The sequence below is a fragment of the Xenopus laevis genome, chromosome 7S (assembly GCF_017654675.1).
Source record: "Xenopus laevis strain J_2021 chromosome 7S, Xenopus_laevis_v10.1, whole genome shotgun sequence".
Lineage (NCBI taxonomy): Eukaryota > Metazoa > Chordata > Amphibia > Anura > Pipidae > Xenopus > Xenopus laevis.
This window is the reverse complement of record NC_054384.1, coordinates 107,847,867-107,871,877: the sequence shown is the minus strand read 5'-3', so window position 1 is coordinate 107,871,877 and position 24,011 is coordinate 107,847,867. Positions and strand designations below refer to the sequence as shown.

The 24,011-nt window shown below is 42.5% G+C and overlaps 1 protein-coding gene across 5 annotated transcripts in view; it reads left to right on the top strand.

Moving 5' to 3' along the window:
- Positions 1-3,685: 3,685 nt before the first annotated feature.
- The window catches only part of dyrk1a.2.L (dual-specificity tyrosine-(Y)-phosphorylation regulated kinase 1A, gene 2 L homeolog), a 60,466-nt gene continuing 40,140 nt past the window's right edge, over positions 3,686-24,011 (top strand). The window contains exon 1 of one of the 5 annotated variants that reach the window (XM_041570375.1): positions 3,686-4,051. Coding sequence is in view for 2 of the 5 variants with exons in the window: in XM_041570373.1 (XP_041426307.1) it covers positions 18,793-18,922 (130 nt within the window). In the remaining 3 variants the exon portion in view is untranslated. 5 annotated transcript variants of the gene reach the window in all.

Below are 24,011 nucleotides of genomic sequence, written 5' to 3'. Positions count from 1 at the left end.
CCTACCTCTCACTTCCCCTCCGGGTCACCTAGGGCGCCTAGTCGGCTTGGCCCAGAACTAGCAGCAGCCTGTGAGATAAAACTGTGGCCAAGGATGGGGACGGCCAAACCTCAAAGTCAGTAGAGACTAATCTTTTTACTGCGGGATGCCATCAGGTTACTGCTGCAACATCATGTTAATAGAGAATAACTCCAAACATACTAATGGGGGCCGTTGGCCAACCAAGTTTTGCATCAACTGAAGTCAACATTAGGGAAATGATGATCAACTCCAGGGATGTATGGGACTGTATTCCAAGATATCCGTAGAGAGGAAATAAGATCCAGGACTGATCCCCTCTTTTTTTTTCCTTCTTATGACGCTGCCGTTTTCCTCCTTTCACTCTTCTTTTTTCTCTACACATTTCCTTCTACTTCTTCCTCTGCTTCATATTATTCAGTTTTTTGGTGCCCTGGCCTTTCTCTTCTGTTCTCACCCACTTTTTATTTGCCTTTTTTTATACTTACTAGTGATGAGGCAATTTATTCGCCAGGCAAATCATTTTGACACGCAACGATTTTTATACACGCGACAATTTTTATGCGTTTGATGTGCGTCAACTTTTGTTGTCATGGCAGATTTTTCTCAAATTTAATTAGCTTGCAGCAAAAACGCAGAAATTCGCCACAAATTTGTGTCTACCGAATCTATTCGTCCATCACTAATTACAATCTGACGAGTAGCAGAGGTTAAGCACCCTCCAGTGATCGGATACCTGGGCCATTGCTACAGTTAGCAGAAAACTGCACCAGCCTGGAGTTCTGAGCAAGCACAATGGATCAATCCTTTTCTTGCTCTTCTTTGTTCTTCAGTGGATGGCCCAGGATGGACACGGCCACATTTGAGTGAAAAAGTCAGCTTTTTGCTTAAAATGAAAACCCAACATAGACCCACCTTCCCCTAGCCAGCTGCTACCCCGGGCAAATGCCCCTAACTTTTTACTTACCCCTCCTTGAGATTCACAATATCGGAGTTCATGGGCGCCATCTTCTTCGGGTCTTCTTCTGGCGCTTCAGCAATTTTCGTGGCTTTCGGTGCATGCGCAGTTGACAAGAAAAACTGCTCCAACGGCGCCAATACGGAACTTACTTTCCTATGAAGACTGAAAAGAAGATGGCTGCCTGGAGCTCCGATGCCGTCAAACTGCACTGAGGGGTCAGTAAAAAGTTAGGGGCATTTGCAGGTGGGACGCAGCATGTTGCATTTCACCTGCGTTCGGCGTTTACATGCATCTGTGTGAGTACAGCCCCCTTCACAATAATTGAATGCGTCTACTCCTGCGCTCCCCTGCGGCTTAACGGAAGAAAGCGCAACACAGGGGATCGCATGAAAAACCGCCCGTGTGTAAGAGCTCTTATGAACATTGTTACTAAGCTCAGGTGATTGTATATGTAAATGTGTTTCTGCTGCTCTTTATCCTTTATTTCCCCCACCTGCTTTCCAAGTCTACAGTGCAGAAAGCTCTAGGAGAGATACAGGATTAAATTAATGATGAACTTCCCCTTTTAACAACAGCTGGAAGGACCCTGTTCTGAAAAATGCACTGAAAATTTAAACAGTTATACGTCCTTTATTACTCTATGGATCTATTAGTGGCCTAGTCTATGTTGAGACCAGCCCACACAATTATTTTAAGACAGCCCACTCTTTGGGAACCAAATTATATGTTAAAATGCAGCTAGTAAAAGGCAGAAAGATGAATGATTTAAAGGGAAACTTAAAGGGGTTGTTCACCTTAAAATTAACTTTTTAGGTATGATTAGGGCCCCTATGTGGATTGTCAACCTACATTAAGACTCTGTTTGGCAGTGCACCTGGTTTTTATACAACCAAAACTTGCCTCCAAGTCTAGAATTAAAAAAAAAAGCACCTGCTTTGAGACCACTGGGAGCAACATCCAAGGTGTTGGAGAGCAACATGTTGTTCACGAGCTGCTGGTTGGGGATCACTGATGTAGAGAGTGATATTCTGAGACAATCTTCATTTAGTTTTCATTTTTTATTATTCCTGTTTTTTGAGTTATTTAGCTTTTTATTCAGCAGCTCTTCAGTTTGCAATTTCAGCCATCTGGTTGCTAGGTTTCAAATTCCCCTAGCAACCATTTTGTGTAAAAAAAACAAGAATGTGCCAGTGAATTTTACTCTTTTAAATCTAGAAGGAATGTGCTTGAAAAAGTTGTGTTACTTTATTGTAAATTTCTGCAAAATCCCATCCGTTCCACTTGCTGCTGCCTCCTTTCCCAGGCTGTGCACTGCACTGTAGGACAGGAACCAATCAGCAGCTAGGCTGACCTGATAGGGAACTGAAGTCTGTCTGTGCTTGTGTGACTGCAGGGCTGTGATTGGCTGTCGCCCTTATACTGTGCTTCTGGCAAGTAGGGTTGTCACCTTTTCTAAAAAATGTTACCGGCCGGTGGGGGCAGGAACAAAAGGGGACGGCCTATGACACAAAAGGGGGTGGAGCCACACACAGTGACGCAAAAGGGGCAGAGCAACATGCGCAATAGCCAGAAGCAAAAAAAAAAAGGTAAGTTCTGAGCGAATTGGGGGCGGGCCAAGGTTTTTTTTTAAGTGTATTACAAATTACCAGCAACTGCATTGCCGGTAAATTTGTAATACCAGTCCCGGCAGGTGTTTCACCGGCTAGGCCGGCAAAATACTGGCCGGGTGGCAACCCTACTGGCAGGGACTCTTAGGACACGCCCACTCCTCATTTGAAACAGGGATGGTGACCAAAGAAGATCTATGGGGAGCTCCAATAAAGGGGCTAATTTTGAAGACAATATTAATTAACAGCCAAAAGTAAAACCAGCACCATATAGTATACATTTTTGCCTACAAAATTTGTTTTTATTTATCCTATATGTCTCCTTTAATACACTATGCAATAAAAAAACATTTTCAAAACAAAAACTCAAAGGAGGAGCATCTAATTAAGTCCTGCTAAAAATAGTTGCCGAGTGAACTTCCCCTTTAGGGCAGAGACACACGGTGAGATTCGGGGAGATCTGTCTCCCGCCGGCTAGAATGCAAATCGCTGGTGGGATGGCACTCGAAGCGTTTCATTTTCAGAAGTTTGCTCGTGAGGCAACTTTCGGAAAACAAAGCGCTCTAAGTGCCATCACACCGGCGATTTTCATTCTAGCCGGCGGGAGACAGTTCAGGGATATTAGTTGCCCCGGAGCAGGCTCGGACTGGCAATCTGTGGGTTCTGGCAAAGCCAGAGGGGCTGCTATAAGGTGCCATAGAAAGTCAGTATTCAGTGGGCTGGTGGGAGCTGATTGGGCTTCTGTGTAACTGAAATGACAGGACCTATTTAAACTCTCAGTCCAGCCCTGCCCCAGAGAAGAGGAGATTTGTGGCTGGGCGTCAAATCTCCCCGAATCTGCCAAAGTGTCTCTGCCAAACATTTTATGAAAGGACATCCAGGAAGAGAGGAGGAAACCGGCTTTAGTTGCACTTTGGACGAAACAGATTGGAATATTAGCCAATTGCAGACGTTCTGTGCAAGAGAAACAAAGTTTAGCGCGCACGCAGCATGACTCTTCCGTATCGCGTTCAAAAGAAGATGAGCCGTTGCCTGAAGAAGGCGTGGCTTGGAAAGGTAGGGGGCGCCAAGCAATGACGCAGGAACTGATCTCAAAGCGGAGGCGGCAAGAGAAGCAGCGGGAATTCTGCGCCTGCGCACTCACGTGATTTCGCCTCAGCGGCTGTTGCGTCGGTTTGTTTTCGCAGCCATTTTGTGTTGCATTACTGGGAAAAAAAATTCGTGCCGGAGCTGAGGAGCGCGCTCGTGGCGGCGAGTTGTGGCAGGTCCTCACTCACTGGCGCTGGCCTCTGTGCCCGCCTGTCTTTCCCCAGCTCGCCCGGGCTGCTCGCGGCTTTGTAGGGGCGTCTGGGAAGAGGGAGAGCGAGAGCCGGCGCCTGCACATAGTCCCGGCCTCCTCCTCCGCCACGGCCGCAACGCTCCATGATGTGCATCCGCCTGGGAAGAGACACTCGCTGCGCCTGAGGTAAGTGCCGGGGATGTGTGGCCTTGTCACTGCTCTGAGGAGCGGCTCTTCCGCATGAGACGGACACACGGGCTCGGGGCGGCAGGTGCATTGTGCCGGGAGGGTTAAAGCCGCTGCTTCTCTTATTATAGGGAAAAACTGACGCCATTGCAGCTGATATCGCTACTACTTTCCCTTTAAATCTGCGTTTATTATAACACAATAGCATACACTTTGCATTTGGTCCTGTTTTGGCTTTTGAGTGGTTTGGGATTTTTTTTTGGTTTGGCAGCTGGTTGCTAGGGGCCCATTTAATCTAGCAACCAGGAAGTGATTTGAGTGAGAGACTGAATGGCACAGGGAAATCATTGCAGCCCTATGGAAAAAAGGAAAATCTATTGGAAAGTGGTTATGTATGTTCTAGAATGGCTAATCCTAAGCAACTTTTTCTATTGGTCTTTATTTATTTTTTATATATAGTGTTTGAATTATTTGCCTTCCTCATCTTTCAAATGGGGGTCACTGACCCCATCCAAATACATGCTCTGTAAGGCTATGCATTGTATTGTTATTTTAGCTTTTTGTTTCTCATCTATTATTCACATCAATGCATGGTTGCTAGGGTCATTTGGACCCTAGCAACAAGATTGCTGAAATTACAAACTGGATTGCTGGGGTAATTTGGACCCTAGCAACACGATTGTAGAAATTACAAACTGGAGAGCTGCTGAATAAAAAGCTAAATATCTCAAAAACCATCAAAATAAAAAATTGCAATTGGTTTTCATGTTTTATTATTTGTGGTTTTTATGTTATTTAGCTTTATATTCAGCAGCTCTTCAGTTTGCAGTTTCAGCAGTCTGGTTGCTAGGGTCCAAATTCCCCTAGCAACCATGCATTGATTTGAATAAGTGACTGGAATATGAATAGGAGAGGCCGGAATAGAAAGATCAGAAATAAAAAGTAACAATACATTTGGAGCCTTATGGTTCAGTGACCCCCATTGGAAAGAGTCAGAAGAAGAAGTCAAATAATTACAAAAAAACCTATAGAACAAATAATGAAGATTGAAAAGGTGCTTCTTTGCACTGGCCATTCTAGAACATAATACAAGTTCACTTACAGGTGAATCACCCCTTTATAGATGAAACACTCCTTCATGGTTAATTTAAAGATGAGCTACTCGTTTGCAGAGTTTTTTTGTTTTTAATTGTGCAATTTTGCAGCATTGAACCCATAATGGGGAGACCATTGACCATGTCGTTTTATACTTTGATCCTGTGAAGCTGCTCCAGGTTTTACTTTTGTGCTGCAATGTATCATGGGAAGGAGCTGCTGCTGGAGATTACACTGTCCTTGGCACCCTACGTCTGCTCCCAGTTAAATGGACAGTGCTATGGCAGTGGGTGTTTCATACTGTACCCTTTAGGGTCGGGCACACGCTTAGATTCGGGGAGATTAGTCGCCTGGCAACAAATCTCCTCTTGTTCGGGCGACTAATCTCCCCGAACTGCCTCCCGCCGGCTATAATGTAAATCACCAGCAGGATGGCACTTGGAGTATTTTGTTTTCCTTAGTCGCTCGAAGTTTCCTCGTGAGGCAACTAGGGAAAACGAATCGCTCTGAGTGCCATCTTGCCGGCGATTTACATTCTAGCCGGCGGGTGGCAGTTTGGGGAGATTAGTCGCCCTGAAGAAGAGCAGATTCTGATGGCCTGTGCCCTGACCCTTACTGGCAAGGCATTTTTTTGTGATTTATGTGCAATTACTTTCTATTTTCTATATTATTATTTATTAACATGTATTTATATAGCGCCAACATATTGCGTAGCGCTGTAAAGTAAATGTGATTATACAACTAAATCCCATGAATTATATACATAGAACATGTGGAGTTACATACATCACTATCAATACCGGTACAAAAGGTGAGGAAGGCCCTATGCAGAAAGAGCTTACACTCTAAAGGGAAGGGAGTAATACACAAGGTGTGGGAGTGGGCAAGATCGAATTAAGTGGGTAGAAATGTGGTACTGTATGTGGTTTTGCATTTGGTAGTTAAGCAGAGCGAGGGTAGGCTTCTCGAAAGAAGTGCGTTTTAAGAGATTTCTTGAAATCAGAAAGAGTGGGAGAGAGTTCCAGAGGAGGGGTGCAGCCCTTGCAAAGTCTTGAATGTGAGCGTGTGAGGAGGTAATGAGAGAAGAGCTGAGTAGCAGGTCAGTAGAGGAGCGTACTAAGTGGTTGGGTGAGTATATAGAGATGAGTTCAGAGATGTAGGGTGGGGCAGAGTTATGAAGTGCTTTGAAAGTCAGTGTCATTAATTTGAATTTGATTCTGAAAGGTAACGGAAGCCAGTGCAGGGATTGACAGAATGGCGAGGCAGAGGAGGAGCGGTTGCTGAGGTGTATGAGCCTCGCAGCAGTGTTCATTATGGACTGGAGAGCTGACAGTCTCTGGAGGGGGAGGCCAATTAAAAGAGAGTTACAGTAGTCTAGACTTGATATGATGAGAGAGTGAATAAGAATTTTGGCAGCGTCTTGGTTGATAAATGATGGTATTTTGTATATGTTCCTTAGGTGGAAGTGACATGATTTAATAAGTGACTGGATATGAGGAGTGAATGACAGGGCAGAATCTAGGATAACCCCAAGGCAACGGGCCTGGGGAGAGGGGGTGATAGTGGAATTGTTAACTATGATGGATACTTCGGGGATGTTACTGGTGTTAGTTGGAGGAAAGAGAACCATTTCAGTTTTAGAGAGGTTTAATTTAAGGTAGCGTTGCGACATCCAGGTAGAGATAGCGGACAGGCAGGAGGAGACACTGGTTAGGAGTTCTGGGTTCAGATCAGGAGATGAGAGATAGATCTGAGTATCATCAGCATAGAGGTGGTAGTGGAAACCATACGAGTTGATTAATTTGCAGAGGGAGGAAGTATAGAGGGAGAATAGTAATGGTCCCAGGACAGAGCCTTGAGGAACCCCAACAGAAAGAGGTAGGGGAGAAGATGTTACTCTATTGTAGTAGACACTGAAGGAATGATTGGTGATGTAAGAAGAGAACCAGGACAGGGCTGTGTCACGAAGGCCAAGTGACTGGAGGGACTGGAGGAGGAGAGGGTGATCTACAGTATCAAATGCGGCTGAGAGATCAAGCAGTATTAGTAGTGAGAAATGATTGTTGGCTTTATTGTCAGAGAGGAATGAGGAAAGTCAGTTGTAGACTAGGTGCTGAAGTAGTTTAGAGATGAAAGGTAGCAGAGAGATAGGTCGGAGGTTGTCAAGATTGGAGGGATCAAGAGAGGGTTTTTTCAGAATGGGGGTGACAAGAGCATGTTTTAGTTGAGAAGGAAACAGTCCAGTTGAGAGAGAGAGATTAAATAAGTGAGTTAAGGCTTTGATTAGACAAGGATTGGTTTTGCGGAGAAGTTTTGAGGGAATTGGATCAAGCGGGCAGGTGGTAAGGTGAGAATAGGCCAGAAGCTTTGAGATTCCTCATCAGTGACAGGGGTGAAGGAGCACAGGAGAGACTGGGGAGTGTGGAGGGAGGGGGGTGATTGTTCTTCTAATATTGAAGTATAAAGTTTCATTTTTCACCGTTCAAAGCTGCTCTTGGAAGGGGGGGGGGTCGCTGACTTTGTAAACTGATCTAAATTGATTCATTTAGTTGATACATTTGTTATATTTGTTCCTGCTGAGCAGAATCCCTGAGTTTCATTAATGCAGCTCTTAGAATTGATACAATAGTTGCTATTCCACAGATACTGCTGAGAAATGTAGCAACTAGATGTAGCAACTAAATGTGGCAAATTGTAACATTTCGGATTCTGCTCCTGGATACTGAGCTAGCTGCCAGGCTGAGACACCAACATTAAAGGAGAAACAAACCCGTAACAGAAAAAACCCTACCCTGTGTAGACCCCCCCCAGCCTAACTGATACCTGGGGCAAATGCCCCTAACTTTTTACTTACCCCTCGGTGCAGATTCTGTAAAAATGTTCTGAAATCTTTGTGACTTTCGGGTCCCTTTCTTACATGATTTCTAGTAGATTTAGGGTATGTAGATCCAGAAAAATCAGTTATCCAGAAACTCGTAGGTCCCATGAATTATGGATAACCGGTCGCATACCTGTTCTTCCATTCTGGCTGACCTGCTCTCCTGTATGTGTGTGACATTCCTACTGTGTAGCTTTCTTAGAACATGGACATCTTCCAAAATGTGTTGTGCTATTTTGGGGACAGCAGGGCTTTATGATTTCCTCTGCTCACACATATATTGTTCCAGCTGTTTCATTGGGGACGGTGAACTCCTCTGAATGAACTGTAATACTTTGCAGACAGAGGTTCAGAGGTTTATTCCTACAAGGCTGAAAGGGTCACCGTTACTGTAAGCAAATTTATGGATGAATAAGAAAAACATCCAAGGTAATGAACAGTATTGTAGCACAGAGAAGTGGTATAATTATACAGGTGCATTTGTATATTGTATAGGAGTTATGTTAACCGAGTTAGCTGCTGCCGTCCTCAACTATGCAATCATAGCCTTTTTGCTTGCCCCAAGGCTAGCTGTGCTTTCAAGCAGATATGTGGGGACACATGAGGCTTAGACTGCCTGGGGAACCAGTGTAAATTATATTTCTGACTGTAAGGGGGTCACCAAACCATTTATAAAAAGCTAGAGGTACTGTGTATTCTATCGGTACAGAAGGGGGCAGGATCGTAGTGTGGCACAGCAATTTAAAGGAGAAGGAAAGGCTAAAATTAAGTAAGCTTAATCAGAAAGGTCTATATAAATATAACAGAAAATCCACAAAGTAATGCTGCTCTGAGTCCTCTCAAAATAAACAGCACATTTCTTTCCTTCTATTGTGTACTCATGGGCTTCTGTATCAGACTTCCTGTTTTCAGCTTAAACCTCCAGGGCTAGGGCTTGAGCATGCTCAGTTTGCTCCTCCCTCCTCTCACTGCTGTAATCTGAGCCCAGAGCTATGAGTGAGCAGGAAGTGATGTCACACCAAGCTAATATGGCAGCTGCTATCCTAAACAAACCGAGCGCTTCTAGAGATGTTTACTCGTGTATGGTAAAGCATTCTGCACACTAAATATAGTATTATAGCTTGCACTATTGTGGCTAATCTATTGGGAATAAACTGCTTTGATAGCTTTCCTTCTCCTTTAAATGTGGTTTTAGAGAGGGGTTAGTAGAGAGAATGTAGTAAATAACCTTATAGGGATGATGACATATAAAAATAGCTACTGATTGTCCATATTGCTTTAAGAAACTGGGGTGTTTTGGGGTATTATTGTAAGATTTGAGAGGGGGGGCGTGGACCTAAAGTTATACCACTGCCTTTAACTAACATTTATGTACAGTAAATTACCTTCAATGTCTTTGAAGAAATCAAGAATTAAAAGATACACAGTACTTCCCATTGTTGTCTTATTATGGAGACCTTTACAAGCATAGTTCCAGCGTACGTTCTATTCTTACTCATGCCTCTCATATAATGATAGTATCGTCCAGTTCCAAGAGACGTGTTGTCTAAGTATTTCTTGTGTGTACTATTTGTGTCTTCTATATGAATATAGCTTCCATCATGCACATACATTGTATACACATTATAGCTTTATACATTATTCCTTCACTGTGACCCACTGATGCTGATCATGAAGGTTTTTTTTTTTGTATCCCCATAATTCTGTCCCCACCTGGAAAAATCATAGTAACAAATCACCCTAATTTGGTGCCTATGTGAGCAACAGCCATCTCATTGTACAGACTATTTATTTTTCACGGTGTGAATTCAGTTCACGGGTCATAAGTAAGCCTGTCCATTCCCATTATCTATCTATAATAGGAGATGAGACCATTCATAATACAGTGAATTTTGTGCACCCCCCCACATTTTTATCTTGTGTTTTTGTGGTCCTGCCAATTTATAATGTATTTCAATGTGTGCTTTAACTTGATTTTACATAATGTTTTCCCAGATTTATCACCAAATTTTGACCCATTATTCCCAAAAATTTGTCCTTTGTAGTTATTTGTGAAATTAAGGTTTAAAATACTAAGCAGATGCATATTTTGCTATGATTCTGTTTGTAAACAGTCAAGTCGAATTCATCAGCACTTCATATATTCATATACAAATCACGTATTGCTTTCGTTTGTTCACATGACTCTCGGAGAGATCCCCCATAGTGTAACATTAATGCTTTACCCCTGTCATTAACACAGTCAATATTGTTACTATCGAATGTTAACTGGGTCACAATAAAGCATAAGCCAAAAACAATATTATCGCAGTGGTCTGACAAATCTCCCCGATCTGCCTTCGGCTGACTGTTTCCTTGTGAGGCAATTACGGGCGACTTCGGGAAACAAATCGCACCAAGTGCCTGCCCCCAGGCGAATTTCATTTTAGTTGGCCGAAGGCAGATCGGGAGATTAGTTGCCGCGAAGAAGAGGAGATTTGTCACCTGGCGACTAATTTCCCCGAATCTGCCCCTGCTTTTAAAATCATATAAACTTAACTTGCTTCCAATAAGGCTTGATTTTATCTTAGTTGGGATCAAGTAGAGGCTACTGTTTAATTAATACGGAGAATACGGGAATCATTTTTAAACATTTGGATTATTTGGATAAATGGAGTCTATGGGAGACCACCTTTCCATAAGATATCCTGATCTGTGCTGGGTTTCGTGCAAAAATCCGAAGATTTCATCATTTTGGGCAAAAATCTGAAAAATTTTCATGGGTTTTTTTTCTGCATTTTTTCCCGAACTGGAATTTTTCGGGAAAAATGTATTGATAAATAAAGGGAAATAACCCATGTGGATTTGGTCGGAGTATATTTTAGAAAATTTGATAACCCCCTAAAGTTAGAAAAGCAAAGACCTGAGTGATTGCTATTGATAAATTCAATTTAGCCCTGACTCTTTAAGTAAACTAATGTAAAAACTTTGATTTTCTTTGTTGGTATAGACCACTCGCAAGCTCTTGGGGTGCCTGATACGTTTACTTCTTCATATCCTGTGGGTGAATATTTAAGTTCTAAAAATAAGAGATTGAAAAGTCATACAATATTGCATTGATAAATTATATATAAAGGTATGGTATAATGGTCAGGACCTGGCGTTTCCTGGATAACTGATCTTTCCATAATTCGGATCTCCATGCCTTAAGTCTACTAGAAAATCATGTAAATAATAAATAACCCCAAATAGGCTGGTTTTGCTTCCAATAAGGATTAATTATATCTTAGTTGGGATCAAGTACAAGCTGCTGTTTTATTATTACAGAGAAAACGGAAATAGTTTTTAAAAATGTGGATTATTTGGATAAAATGGAGTCAACCTTTCTGTAATTTGGAACTTTCTGTATAACGTGTTTCAGAATAACAGATCCCATACCTGTAGAAGGAATTCTAAAACTTGTTTGTTCAGTTTGCTAAATACTGTATACAGGTATGGGATCCATCATCTGAAACCAGTTATCCAGAAAGCTCAGAATTACAGACATTTTAAAAATGATTTCAAATTCCTCTGTAATAATGAAACAAAAGCTTGTACATGATCCCATCTCAGATATAATTAATCCTAATTGGAAGCAAAACCAGCCTATTGGGTTAATTTAATGTTTATATGATTTTTCTAGTAGACTTAAGGTTTGAAGATCCAAATTATGATCAGAACTGTTATCCGGAAAACCCCAGGTTCCGAGCTTTTTGGATAACAGGTCCCATACCTGTATACATTGTACTTATGTCTTTGGTGAAATATTAAAGTCTGTGATTATTATTATTATTATTATGGATTGGCTACATAAAGCCTTGGTGACCGCTGTTCTCTTTCTGAAACTTGTTGGCCATATAAAAATAGCTGTATCAGGACTTGCTGAGCACAAGTAACCCAAGGATTGAGCATCACTTATTCAAGTATTTGCTAACCATGACCTGCTCAGCTATTTGAGTATCAACAATTTGACACTATATTTTTCCTTCATTGTTTAGTTTAAAACCATATGATGCTAAATTGTGTTGTTTGTTGGACATTGTGCATCTCTTTGCTTGATACTCCAATTTGTTTACAATGTTATTCATTATATCAATATCTGATGAGTTATATGACTGTTTGCTAAATATGCAAGTAGATAATGTTTGTCATTGCTGCATTAATAATCAATTATTTAACCCTGTCCATGTATTCTTTTCTTTTTAGAGGGGGGTGGTTATGTTATAGAATGGCCAATTCAAGTAACTTTCCAATTGGCCTTCATTATTTATTTTTTACAGTTTTATATTACTGACCCCATCTAAAAACAAATGCTCTGTAAAGCTACAAATGTATATAATGTACAAATATTACTAGTTTTTATTGCTCGTCTTTCTATTCAGTCCCTTTCCTATTCATGTTCCAGTCTATTATTCAAATCAATGCATGGTTGCTAGGGTAATTGAGAATCTAGCAACCAGATTGTTGAAATTGCAAACTGGAGGGCTGCTGAATAAAAAGCTAAATAACTAAACAAAAAAACAGAAATAATGAAAACCAATTTAAAATTTTCTCAGAATATAACGTCATATATCAACGTCATACTAAAAGTTAATTTAAAGGTGAACAACCCCTTTAAAAGACCACTAAACCCTATAAATTAATGCGGCTAAAAATGCCATTTTATATACTGAATATCAGTATATATTTGAATATCAACCGGACAACTACCATTGACTTCTACATGAACTCGGCAGGTCTGAGTTGGAGTACCTCTTTAGTCAGACATTTAACACCATCGGACTTAAAGGAGAACTAAACCATAAAAATGAATGTGGCTAAAAATGGCATATTTTATATAGTTAACTTATTGAAGTTTGAGCTTGTCAATAGCAGCAATGATCCAGGACTTCAAACTTGTCACAGGGGGTCACCATCTTGGAAAGTGTCTGTGACACTCACATGCTCAGTGGGCTCTGATTGGCTGTTGAGAAGCTAAGCTTAGGGCTCGTCACTAATTATCCAGCAGAAAATGAGCTTCCCTGGCTGTAATATAAGCTGATGCTACAGGTTTGCTGATTATTCAATTCTGATGCTAATTGCACTGGTTTCTGTGCTGCCATGTAGTAATTATGTGTATTAATTACTAATCAGCCTTATATTGTGACATTTCTATTCTATGTGTACTGTATATTGTGAGTGGGTCCCTAAGCTCAGTAAGTGACAGCAGCACAGAGCATGTGCAGTGAATCAGCAGAAAAGAAGATGGGGAGCTACTGGGGCATCTTTGGAGACACAGGTCTTTACTGCTAAAGGGCTGTGGTTGCCTTGTGCTGGTACAGAAGCACAAAACACCATGTACAACATTTCTACCTACTTCTTTAGTTAGGCTTTAGTTCTCCTTTAATGGTGATAATGGTGTGTGTTGTACTGTGTGAGCATCTGTTCCAAATATGATGCCATGTATTCACTTGTCTAGAATAGGACTGGTACCTGTGGGAAGAACAGACATATAATGGTAATCATGGGCATAACTAGACGTATAGTAGACCCTGTGTTTGCAGGGGGCCCCATGATGCCCCAATTCATATACAATTTCATTAAATATTGGTAAAATAAGTAAATTCCTAGACATTTTGGGGGCCTGAAAAATTTGTTGTGGGGCCCAGTGATATCTAGTTACAACACTGATTATAATGCATTGCTCTCCCCCCTGTCGGACTGAACCATTCTGCACCCACAACTGACAGAACATGAATGGCCCCTTAGTTTTACTGTGCACTACGGCTTATACTGTTTGCTACCTAGGAATCCCCATGATATAGGGGGGTACTTGAATCTGGTGTGGGGCTTGTGCTGTGTGATTAGAGGGAAGCGGGGGACGAGCTGCTCGTATTTTATACAATGGTGGCCAGACGCACGCACCGTTTGATGAGCTGCATTAACGAAAGAGTCGGATTTGTCAAACGATCTTGTGACTGGTGCTTTAAATAGATTTAGTTGCAGCAGATCTTGCAGCAAGTTACGGTCCACGTGCTCAGCCGGGCTGGAGGCAAAGGACATTTGATCTGAAAACACTTCTAACATGTCTGTCGAGATGGCTCGTTGCCAGTGGAAAATTTTGGCTGCCGGGCTGTGAGGTAGATCTGATTCGCCGGGATATTGGTTACAGATCGGGACTGGTAACTGCAGTGCGTTATTTATATCTGCATGTTCCTGGAAGGAGCAGTGGCTTTGAAAAGAGAGGGGTATTTTTGGAGTGCCTCAACTGCTCCGGTTTCTCTCTTTGTTTGGGCATAATCATTCACTGCATCATATATAACCTAGCAACATGCATCACCGCGGAGGGACCCGCGCGATTGGCTGGAAGTAGCATTTGTGCCGGCCAATAGGAATGCTGTTGCCATAGCAGAGGAAATGTTAGAGGTGAGTCTGCAGAGGCATGCACGGGAACATTTCTGCCCTTATGCTTAGTGCTGAGGGAATCTTTGCTACTTACAAAAGACTGATTGATGACACGCAAAGCAGCAGTTTGTGCTGCCAACCAGGAGAATTTTCTCTTCGACAAATAAATGTGATAGTGTACAGTGAAATGAGCATAGCCGTGCCATTCTTCTCTCCCTCCATATCTAATTATAGGCTTCTTTCTCTAAATCATACACTCCTAACCTCATGAGGGAAGCCATATTCCTCAACCCTTCTCGTTCACAAGGAGCGCAATTCACTTTGCATTTGTTTCGTATGGATTGAAAAATGTCTGGGGCACGCTCGGTTTATATCTTTAAAAATCTATTTGGGTGTGTAGCAGCGCTTGTTGTGTTGCTAGGTGTGTTCATTGTATATTTAATGTGCTGTGGATGCAGCTACACTCGTACTGCGGCCGTATTGTGAATACAAGACATCTGATGCTGCAAAGGAATACGCAAGCTGCAGCTCTCCAGCCTAAATCCAGTGCCCCTTTAAATGAAAGGACCCTGCATCCATGATCTGTATTTTTCGCTTAGGGATATTCATAAAAAGCCGTATTTGATTGCTGCACCAGATGCAGCGATTCTGGGAGTTGTAGTTTTCAAACATCTGATGTGCAAATGGCTGCCAGTCCCTGGTTAGAGGCGTATTCCTTTATGAGAGCAAAATAAGTATCCTCTTGTAATCCAAATCAAATCAAAGTAAATGCAGGTTGGACTTGTCTGTTATATAAAATATTGGACATGACCTCTTTTATCAGTGGCTTTGTCTTTATATGGCTGCAGAACCCCAAGGTGACTTTTAATATAATAATGTACAGCAGGGGTAGAATTACCCTGTATATTGGGCTTCAATCTACAGGATCTGAGAGATGAGTCAGGATGCTTAGGGGCAAAAACATGAACTACAAAGAGGCCTTGTACATATAAAATCATACAGGGGCCCTGTGTGCTAAGACAAGCTCTGACTAAAGTTGTATTTGTATTTCAGCTGCTCCTTCGAGACTTATTCACGTCCGTTTTGAATTGCCAGCTTCGAAGCTGTAGGTTAATTCCCCATATCCAATCTTTGTTTCTGTGGCTGCTGAGTGATCTACATGTGCTGTTTTGTGTGGCTTTTGATCACTTGGATTTGTAAGCCCCCCCCCCCCCAAAAAAATGAATGTTTTGGTCTCCATAGACTAAATGGTCAGTGTTGGCATATGGAATATGTAGGCTCTTTTATAATGAAGGGCAGTACTTGAACCACCTAAAGTAAAGGGGTTTGTCTTGGCAAAGCTGATAAGGTTGTTTGTGTTTTGTATTTAACTAAAGGCCATGAGTTTGCATAACATATTAGTCAATGATGTTTGAGTGTAAAATAATTAAACTGACAGTGGGAAATATACTACATCTAAATGGACAATATACTGGGTGGCAGTAGCCCGTCATGTTAGGGCAATTTGGTGTTTTGTCAACAAGGTGGTTAGAGTTGCTCCATGCTAGTTGGGATGGCAGTTGCCTCATGTGGTGTGCACTGGTTGGTCAGATTATTCATTGAAAACAGGCAGTTGCCTATCCTAGCAACACTGATGGGATGCCCCCACTTCAATCCTGAGGTATTTTGTCGACTGCCCTCTCTGATTTTCTACCCTGAGTGACAAAACACCCAGAATCTCCACATAGGCCATTGTTGCTTGATACAAGCCCCTGCCTGTTGAGCAGTTTCTATACAAAATGATGGGGCTACAATGATTTTGGTGTGTGGCCTTGTGCCTAGTAGTTCTGCTGTGCCAGTATGAATGGGGGTAGAAGTGGTGGCTGAGCTGTTGGCATGGTACAGTTAGGGGGCTGCTGGTTGGCGGGTTTCCAGCCAAATTGGGCTACTAATTAAAAGGCCAGGCTGGTTTTGAATGTACAAACTAGCCAAGGTACAGATTTGGACTACGTTTTGGGCCTTTGGCTGGTTTGTACTTTGGAAACCAACCAATGTTTTTGTTGCCCTAAAATGCCAAGCCTGCATCTCCCAGTGCATGTTGGGTAATGTAGTTTTGTATAACAACTTGCCAACTGCCAAGTTTAATGTAAGACTACAATACCCAGATTTTGGGCTCTGTGCCCGGTCTCCCGTCACTCTTAAGCATTCTTGCATTTTCCTCAATTTCAGACAATTTTGGGGCAAAAAATCTGCTTGTCTAGAGGTTGATCTGTTTTATCAATATTTATTGTACTAGGCCCTTATGGGACCCCTATACCTCCTGGGCCCCCTCTGTAATTACACCCCTGCTGGCAGGCAAATCTCTTCCATTTTACTTCATGGAAAAATGACAGTGAAAATGTGAACAAAAGGCGTATTTTCACGTATATTCATTCATTTTTAGACTTTTTTCACTGCACATGTGCTACTTTTGAAGTGCCTCTTGGCTAGTTTTGGGCTGGTGTTTTTGTAGCTGACTTTGGCTGACCATGGCAACCATAGCCAGTCCTTGCTGCAGCCTTATAGAAAGCACTAGTCATTAGTTTGGCCTACATTTCTATTTGTTGGTGGCCCTTATGGCTGTGGAGCTACTTGCCCCTGGCGTCAGTCACCTGCTCTTTAGCTTCGGCCAAAGCATCATTGGCAGGTATTGGCAGCAGGACACTAGTCACAGTCTCTATTACATGACCAGTAGCCCAGCAGCCATTGGGGCAGTCACACGGACCAACCAGTCGCTATTGGCTGCAGCTCTCACGTTCTGGGGCTCATTTATTAATATAAGTACACCGGTAAAGTATCCCATAGCAACCAATAAGCAGCTGCCTTTGATTGGTCCAGGGGCCAAGTTAGTCTGATGGAAACAGCGTCTGGATTGGTTGTTGCACTTTGCTACCTGTGCTGCTGGTAAAGTGCATTGCAGGCACAGCGGTACCAGACCGTTACTAGGGCCTGTGCTTTGCCAGAGGAAAGAATTGGTGACAAGCGTGCAAATATACAGATTGTGCTCCCAAACTCCCCCACGCTTGCGCCTCTCACTTGCTGCTTTATCAGCTGCTGCTTTTTTTTCCGCCTGATGGAGAGGGAGCACGGAGTTCCTGAGCGAGCAGCCAATCCGCGCCACCTCTCTAGAGCTCTGACCAATAGCGTGCCGCTCTCCTCCGTTCCCGCTGTGTGAGCTGGCCAATTATCTGCTTGTTGCTAAGGCGTTGGTGCGGCTTGGTTAGTGCTCGCGCATCCCTCCCCCACACTCCTTCCCGCCCGCACTTGGACACGTCCGCCGAGCGCCTGAGAGACGGGCGGGTGACTCAGCACAATCCAACATGTCTCTGTCAGTTAGAAATAAAGCCTCCTCCTCCTTCCTGCCGCCCAGAGGTGCGCGGAGAACTGCCGTCCTGAGCAGCCCAACCGCACACACACCTCGGGGCAGCTGAGCACTTGCCACTTTTATCGGGGAGCTCCGTGAGAATCCCCCTCTTTTGTTTCCGTGGGCCCTGCTTATATTCTGCCGCAGAGTACCCACTGCCCACACCAGGCGCTAATGCCCCAAACTTGACAGGCAATTTCCCGCCCGTTTGGAAGCGGAAGCGGCTGAGGAAAGGCGCGCGCACAGGCGGAAGCGGGGGCCGCGCCTTATCGAGAGCGCGCTCTCTCTCCCTCTGACACAGATTTGCTTACGTTACTATAAATGGTTTGAAGCCGAGGGAGGCGACATAAGGGAAAGCTGCAGCCCCGGCACAACGCCTCTCCGAGCGGGGGACTCGAGTGCTGTCAGAGCTGTCGGAAGTTTAGCGCTTGTGCCCGCGGTGCGCCTCCCACTCCCCAGCAACACCCCCGCCTCCAGTGGTACGTCCCAGGGTGTGGAGCTTCAGCGCTGGGAGAGCCCGGAGTTTGGAGCCGGGGAGACTGCCGCTGTGCCGTAGCAACATTCCTCCCTAACGGATATCGACATAGCGGGGCCCCTCCCGATCCGCCCGACCTGTGCCTGCCTTCCACCTCCGCAATCCCGGCCCTCTGCAGTCACCGCTGGGCTCTGGAATTGGGGAGAAGCCCATGTGACCTTCCATGACCCGTCTTCCCCCAAACCCTGCTCATCGCTGGCCTGTGGGCTCCTGGCAACTGTGCGCTACTGGCCTCGTATTGGCTCTACTCGCAGTGCCTTGTGTCTGTGCCCCTATCGGCACCATGTTCCCCCAGAGATAGGCCGGACATACATTCTACACACGGATTATACCCACAGCGCCCCTTCCTGCCTGGCATGGCCCATCGGGTCAGTGGATGTAGGGGTGCGCGCTAGGGGCCTGGGATTTCATCTCTATACTCGTGGGTCGGCTATTTAGAAGAGATCTCGATGGTGATCACATCCAGCTCTGAAGAGGTTCCCCCTCAGAGAATGCTGTCAGCTCTGCACACCGAGTGGATCAATAAGGATCCAGTTTGTTACCTGCCCCCTTCTCACTGCAACAAGAAGCCCTCCAGAAGTTGGTATCTCCCCCCACCCCCCCTATCTGTATGTGCTTGTGTGTGACCTTCACTTATATGGGCAGAGACCTGATGAGAATCAAACTGCTGCTGCCATCCAGGTGTCCCAGAACTACAGCTCTCAGCATCCTGGGCTTCAGCAGCTTTCAGCAGTGCTGAGAGTTGTAGTTTTGTAGCAGTTGTCGGCGCCTAGTTTTATTATAGGTTGGACCTTTTTGGAGAAATCTAATTCAGTTCTGGTGTATGTTTTTTAGATTGTCACAAAAAAATTACTGCAACACACCCAAAATCCTAGAGTCTTCTCTGAGTCACATTATCTGTGTAGTCTATAGTAGTAATTTGGAGCGCTCTACCCTCTTGTCTGTGTACTCTATAGTAGTAATTAGGAGCGCTCTACCCTCTTGTCTGTGTAGTCTATAGTAGTAATTAGGAGCACTCTACCCTCTTGTCTGTGTCGTCTATAGTAGTAATTAGGAGCGCTCTACCCTCTTGTCTGTGTAGTCTATAGTAGTAATTAGGAGCGCTCTGCCCTCTTGTCTGTGTAGTCTATAGTAGTAATTAGGAGCGCTCTGCCCTCTTGTCTGTGTAGTCTATTGTAGTAATTAGGAGCGCTCTGCCCTCTTGTCTGTGTAGCCTATAGTAGTAATTAGGAGCGCTCTGCCCTCTTGTCTGTGTAGTCTATAGTAGTAATTTGGAGCGCTCTACCCTCTTGTCTGTGTAGTCTATTGTAGTAATTAGGAGCGCTCTACCCTCTTGTCTGTGTAGTCTATAGTAGCAATTAGGAGCGCTCTACCCTCTTGTCTGTGTAGTCTATAGTAGCAATTAGGAGCGCTCTACCCTCTTGTCTGTGTAGCCTATAGTAGTAATTAGGAGCGCTCTACCCTCTTGTCTGTGTAGCCTATAGTAGTAATTAGGAGCGCTCTACCCTCTTGTCTGTGTAGTCTGGCAGATTAGAATTGCAGTGGCAAGTGCTATTATCTTTTAAACATTTTTGTTTGGCTTTAAAATGTGTTTATTTGATTAGGCCAGACCAGTACTGTATCATGCGTGGCCTCTGCACAGCTCATGTATAGCAGGAACATGGTGACCAGCTGCAGATACATGTCAAAAGCAGTCAAATCATTTCTGATGATAACCCACCCTGTCTCTAAAGCCGGCCATTTGTACAAAATCAACCTTTCATACGATTTCCGGCCCGTGTATGTAGTGTCCCGACATTTTTCCTGCCATGTGATCAGGACAGGCTAGAAATTTCTGTTGGCTACCGATATCTCCTCGTGTATTGCCGATCTGACGATATCAGTGGGAGACTGTCACCAGCTTTTGTCGGACATAACTTTCGTACGATTGCTGTTAAGGGGCTGATCAGCTGATCTGTTCTTTTACTACTTTATTATCTGAATGGATAGTGGCAGGTCGGGAGATAGCACCGCACAATTGTTCAACCGTTGTGAAGGTAAAGCTGCGTGTCTATGGCATGAATGGATATTCCAGGAAAGGTGGAGTATTAATGGACAGCCATGTGTCAATATAATCGCTTATATAATATCTATCTTTTCCACTACTGTGCCACCGCAATCTGTAGTGTGAACAAGGCCATAGGCACACTTTACGGAGAGAGATTTTTTTACTTTATCAGACAGTGGTTTGCCAAAAACAAACTTGTGTTTTGGTGGAAGTAGAACACGTATAGTGGATTCTTTTAAATGTTGCTTTGCTCCGAATATCATTTGTAAAAGCAATTCTGCAGCGTAGTTACATGTTATGTAAAAGTGGGTGTGTCCTCAACTGGCACAACTTAGGTAACTCATCTATAAACAGAGTTTGAGTGTCTGCAGTGAACCCGTGAAATGAATTGATCCTTTTTCCTTTCCATTTATTAGCAGAATTCTTACTTATGTGGTCTCACTGGAAATGATGGTATTTTATTCTGCTTAGATTTTTGATGGACTCAAGCAGGCTGAATGAGTATATTTATGCTGTATAAAAAAAAAAAAGTGCAAGTCATGGTTTTGACTGTGTTGTCTGAAATATGATGGTCCATCTCTGAAACTCAAATCACCAAGCACCAGTGTAAATAGTTTTTCTTAATTAGAGCATTGGTGAACACCAGTATACAGATATATATGGTGCCCTTCTATAGCTCTGGCATTTTTGGCGCTATGTTTTACTGGAACATTTTTATTCTTTCTTGTATGGTGTGTGCCCAGGTTCCAGGGTTGCCCATCATGCAAGTTATTTCTATATTCCTTTCTGTTTACCATATTTCAATACATTTCTGATTTGATTATAGTGTTTCTAATGTAATCATTCTCATTGTATTTGTGAATGCAGTAACCTTGTTTGTATGCTTTTTATATGGGTCCTCTTTTGTGAAAGATAAAAGTACTCCTAAGCAACTTTGTTATACATTAATTTAAACTTACTATTGGGGTGCCCAAAAGGTAGATTGGGATCTATCTGTAGACCTTTAGCAGGTGATCAGTAGATTTCAAGACACTGTCAACAAACAGTTTGTCTAAATCACCCTCCTGTTTCATTCTTTATTTCAGATATTATGTTAAGGTAAAATAAGAAATAGTTGTGTATTAAATATAGCAATATACATTTTCTCATAAATCAATATAATATTTAAGTAATATTTTCCATGGAACAGAATGCTAACAATGCTTTTATTGATGTAGATCATAATGGGACAGCATTGCTAAAATAAGACCTTGCATTAGTAAAGTATGGGAACTCCTGGGTTAAGTTAATAAAATTGCTGTTGAAAGCAGTATTTGGTTGTTGTTGTTCTCTGCACTCCTTTAAAACAATGTTGCAAACTGTCTGAAGGAATAATGACACTTGATATTTTGTTAAAAGAGCAGTAACACAAAAAAAGAGTCTTAAAATAATGAAAATATTATGTACTGTTGTGCTACATTGGTAAAACTGGGTTGTTTGCTTCATAAACTCTAATATATTAATATAAACAAGCTGCTGTGTAGCCATGGGGGCAGCCATTCAAGCACAGGATACACAGTAGATAACAGATAAGTACTACCATAGTTTATATAAACAAGCTGCTGTGTAGCCATGGGGGCAGCCATTCAAGCACAGGATACACAGTAGATAACAGATATGTACTACTATAGTTTATATAAACAAGCTGCTGTGTAGCCATGGGGGCAGCCATTCAAGCACAGGATACACAGTAGATAACGGATAAGTACTACTATAGTTTATATAAATAAGCTGCTGTGTAGCCATGGGGGCAGCCATTCAAGCACAGGATACACAGTAGATAACGGATAAGTACTACTATAGTTTATATAAATAAGCTGCTGTGTAGCCATGGGGGCAGCCATTCAAGCACAGGATCCTGTATCCTGTGCTTGAATGGCTGCCCCATGGCTACAAAGCAGCTTGTTTATATAAATTATAGTAGTATTTTTGAAACACTTAAGCTTTACCAGTGCAGGGCACCAGTACATTATATTGTCATTCCTTTAAAACACTTTCATTTTGTGGTGTTACGTTTTTTTGTTTTTTTTTTTAAAGTGTCGGATCCAGTGAACAGAAATGGACAAACAAATGTTTTCAATAACAGCATTTAATATGTTTAAATTTATTTAACTGAAACAATATAACATTCTTATAGTATAGTTGCTTTAAATTACAGTCTCTTTATTATTTTGGGTGGAGGACCCCTTTAAGGTCTCTGCTATGGCGAGCAATGTTTGCATGTAGTGGTAGGGGGGTTGCTGTGTAACAATCTGTAGCTCACCGCACATTCTGGTAAATATATACATGTGCCATTTCATAGGCCATGAGAATTATTTGTATGGGGCTGATTTTTGAACATAGATGCTAAATTGCATAAGTGTTGTTGCCAGTAGCAACCAATTGGCAATTTGCTTTGAAGAGTCTACTACAAGTTGTAAAATGAAAACCAACAACATTAGTGTAGTTTAGAAAGATGTGAGGCTAGTTTGTTCAGACCATGTTTATACAACATTCACAAACACTTGTATTAAAGTGTTAAGTCAAACATCTTAAATAGATTATACCTGTGCTCAATATAAGCCCAATACATGGTTTTGTTGACAATGCAATCTCCTTGCCTTTAGTACAGTAAATTTTAAAAATAAATATTTGAGTATCACAGTGTACAGAAATGTTCAGAACATTTATTAGATGTTGGGGTTGTTGTAAGACATGTAGTATGATGGGGCTCTGTTATACAGAGTTTATTTCCCAGATAGGGAAATCTATATTAGTTTGGTGTGATAAATATAGGCTTGTATTGCCACCTGATTAATAAAGATGCTATTAGTCTGAAAAAACTTAATATGTAAAGTTAAAGGAAAGAAAATGAAAGCTTTTGGGCACAATTGAGTTAGTTATATTTAGAGCAGGGATTCCTAACCTTTTTAACCCTTGAACTGCATCCAAATGTAAAAAGAGTTGGGGAGCAACACAAGCATGAAAAAGTTCCTGGGGTGCCAAATAAATATACGGTTGGCTATTTGGTAGCCCCTATGTGGACTAGCAGGAGGCTCTGTTTGGCCATACACCTTTTTATTCAACCAAAACTTTTCTCGAAGCCTGGAATTCAAAAATAAGCTCCTGCTTTGAGGCCATTGAACATCCAAGGGGTTGGTGAGTAACATGTTGCTCACGAGCCACTGGTTAAAGATCACTTATTTAGAGGTTGGTAAGTAGTTGCTTTTCAGGGGTTTCCCTTTGCTTCCTAAAATTAGTCTTTGTTTACACTGATCCAGGATTCCTCTGCTTTTGCATATGGAAACCGTATAACACAGCTCCTGACCTACACGTGTTCATTCACCATTATGGTGCTTTTGTTATTGAATGTGCATTTCTCATATGCACATAACTGACTGTCCCATATGATTTGTGTATTTTGGAAGCCTCTGTGAAGATACTGTATGCTTGATATGTTACTTTCTGTTCTCTAGCCTGTTCTTGTTGGTTGAATAGACTATGGTAGAATTTGTATGCCCAGGTTCTTGAGTTGGACAAAGCTTTGTTGAAGAACTTAACTCTTGAATCTCACCAAGACCTACTTTGCCAAAGGGATTCATA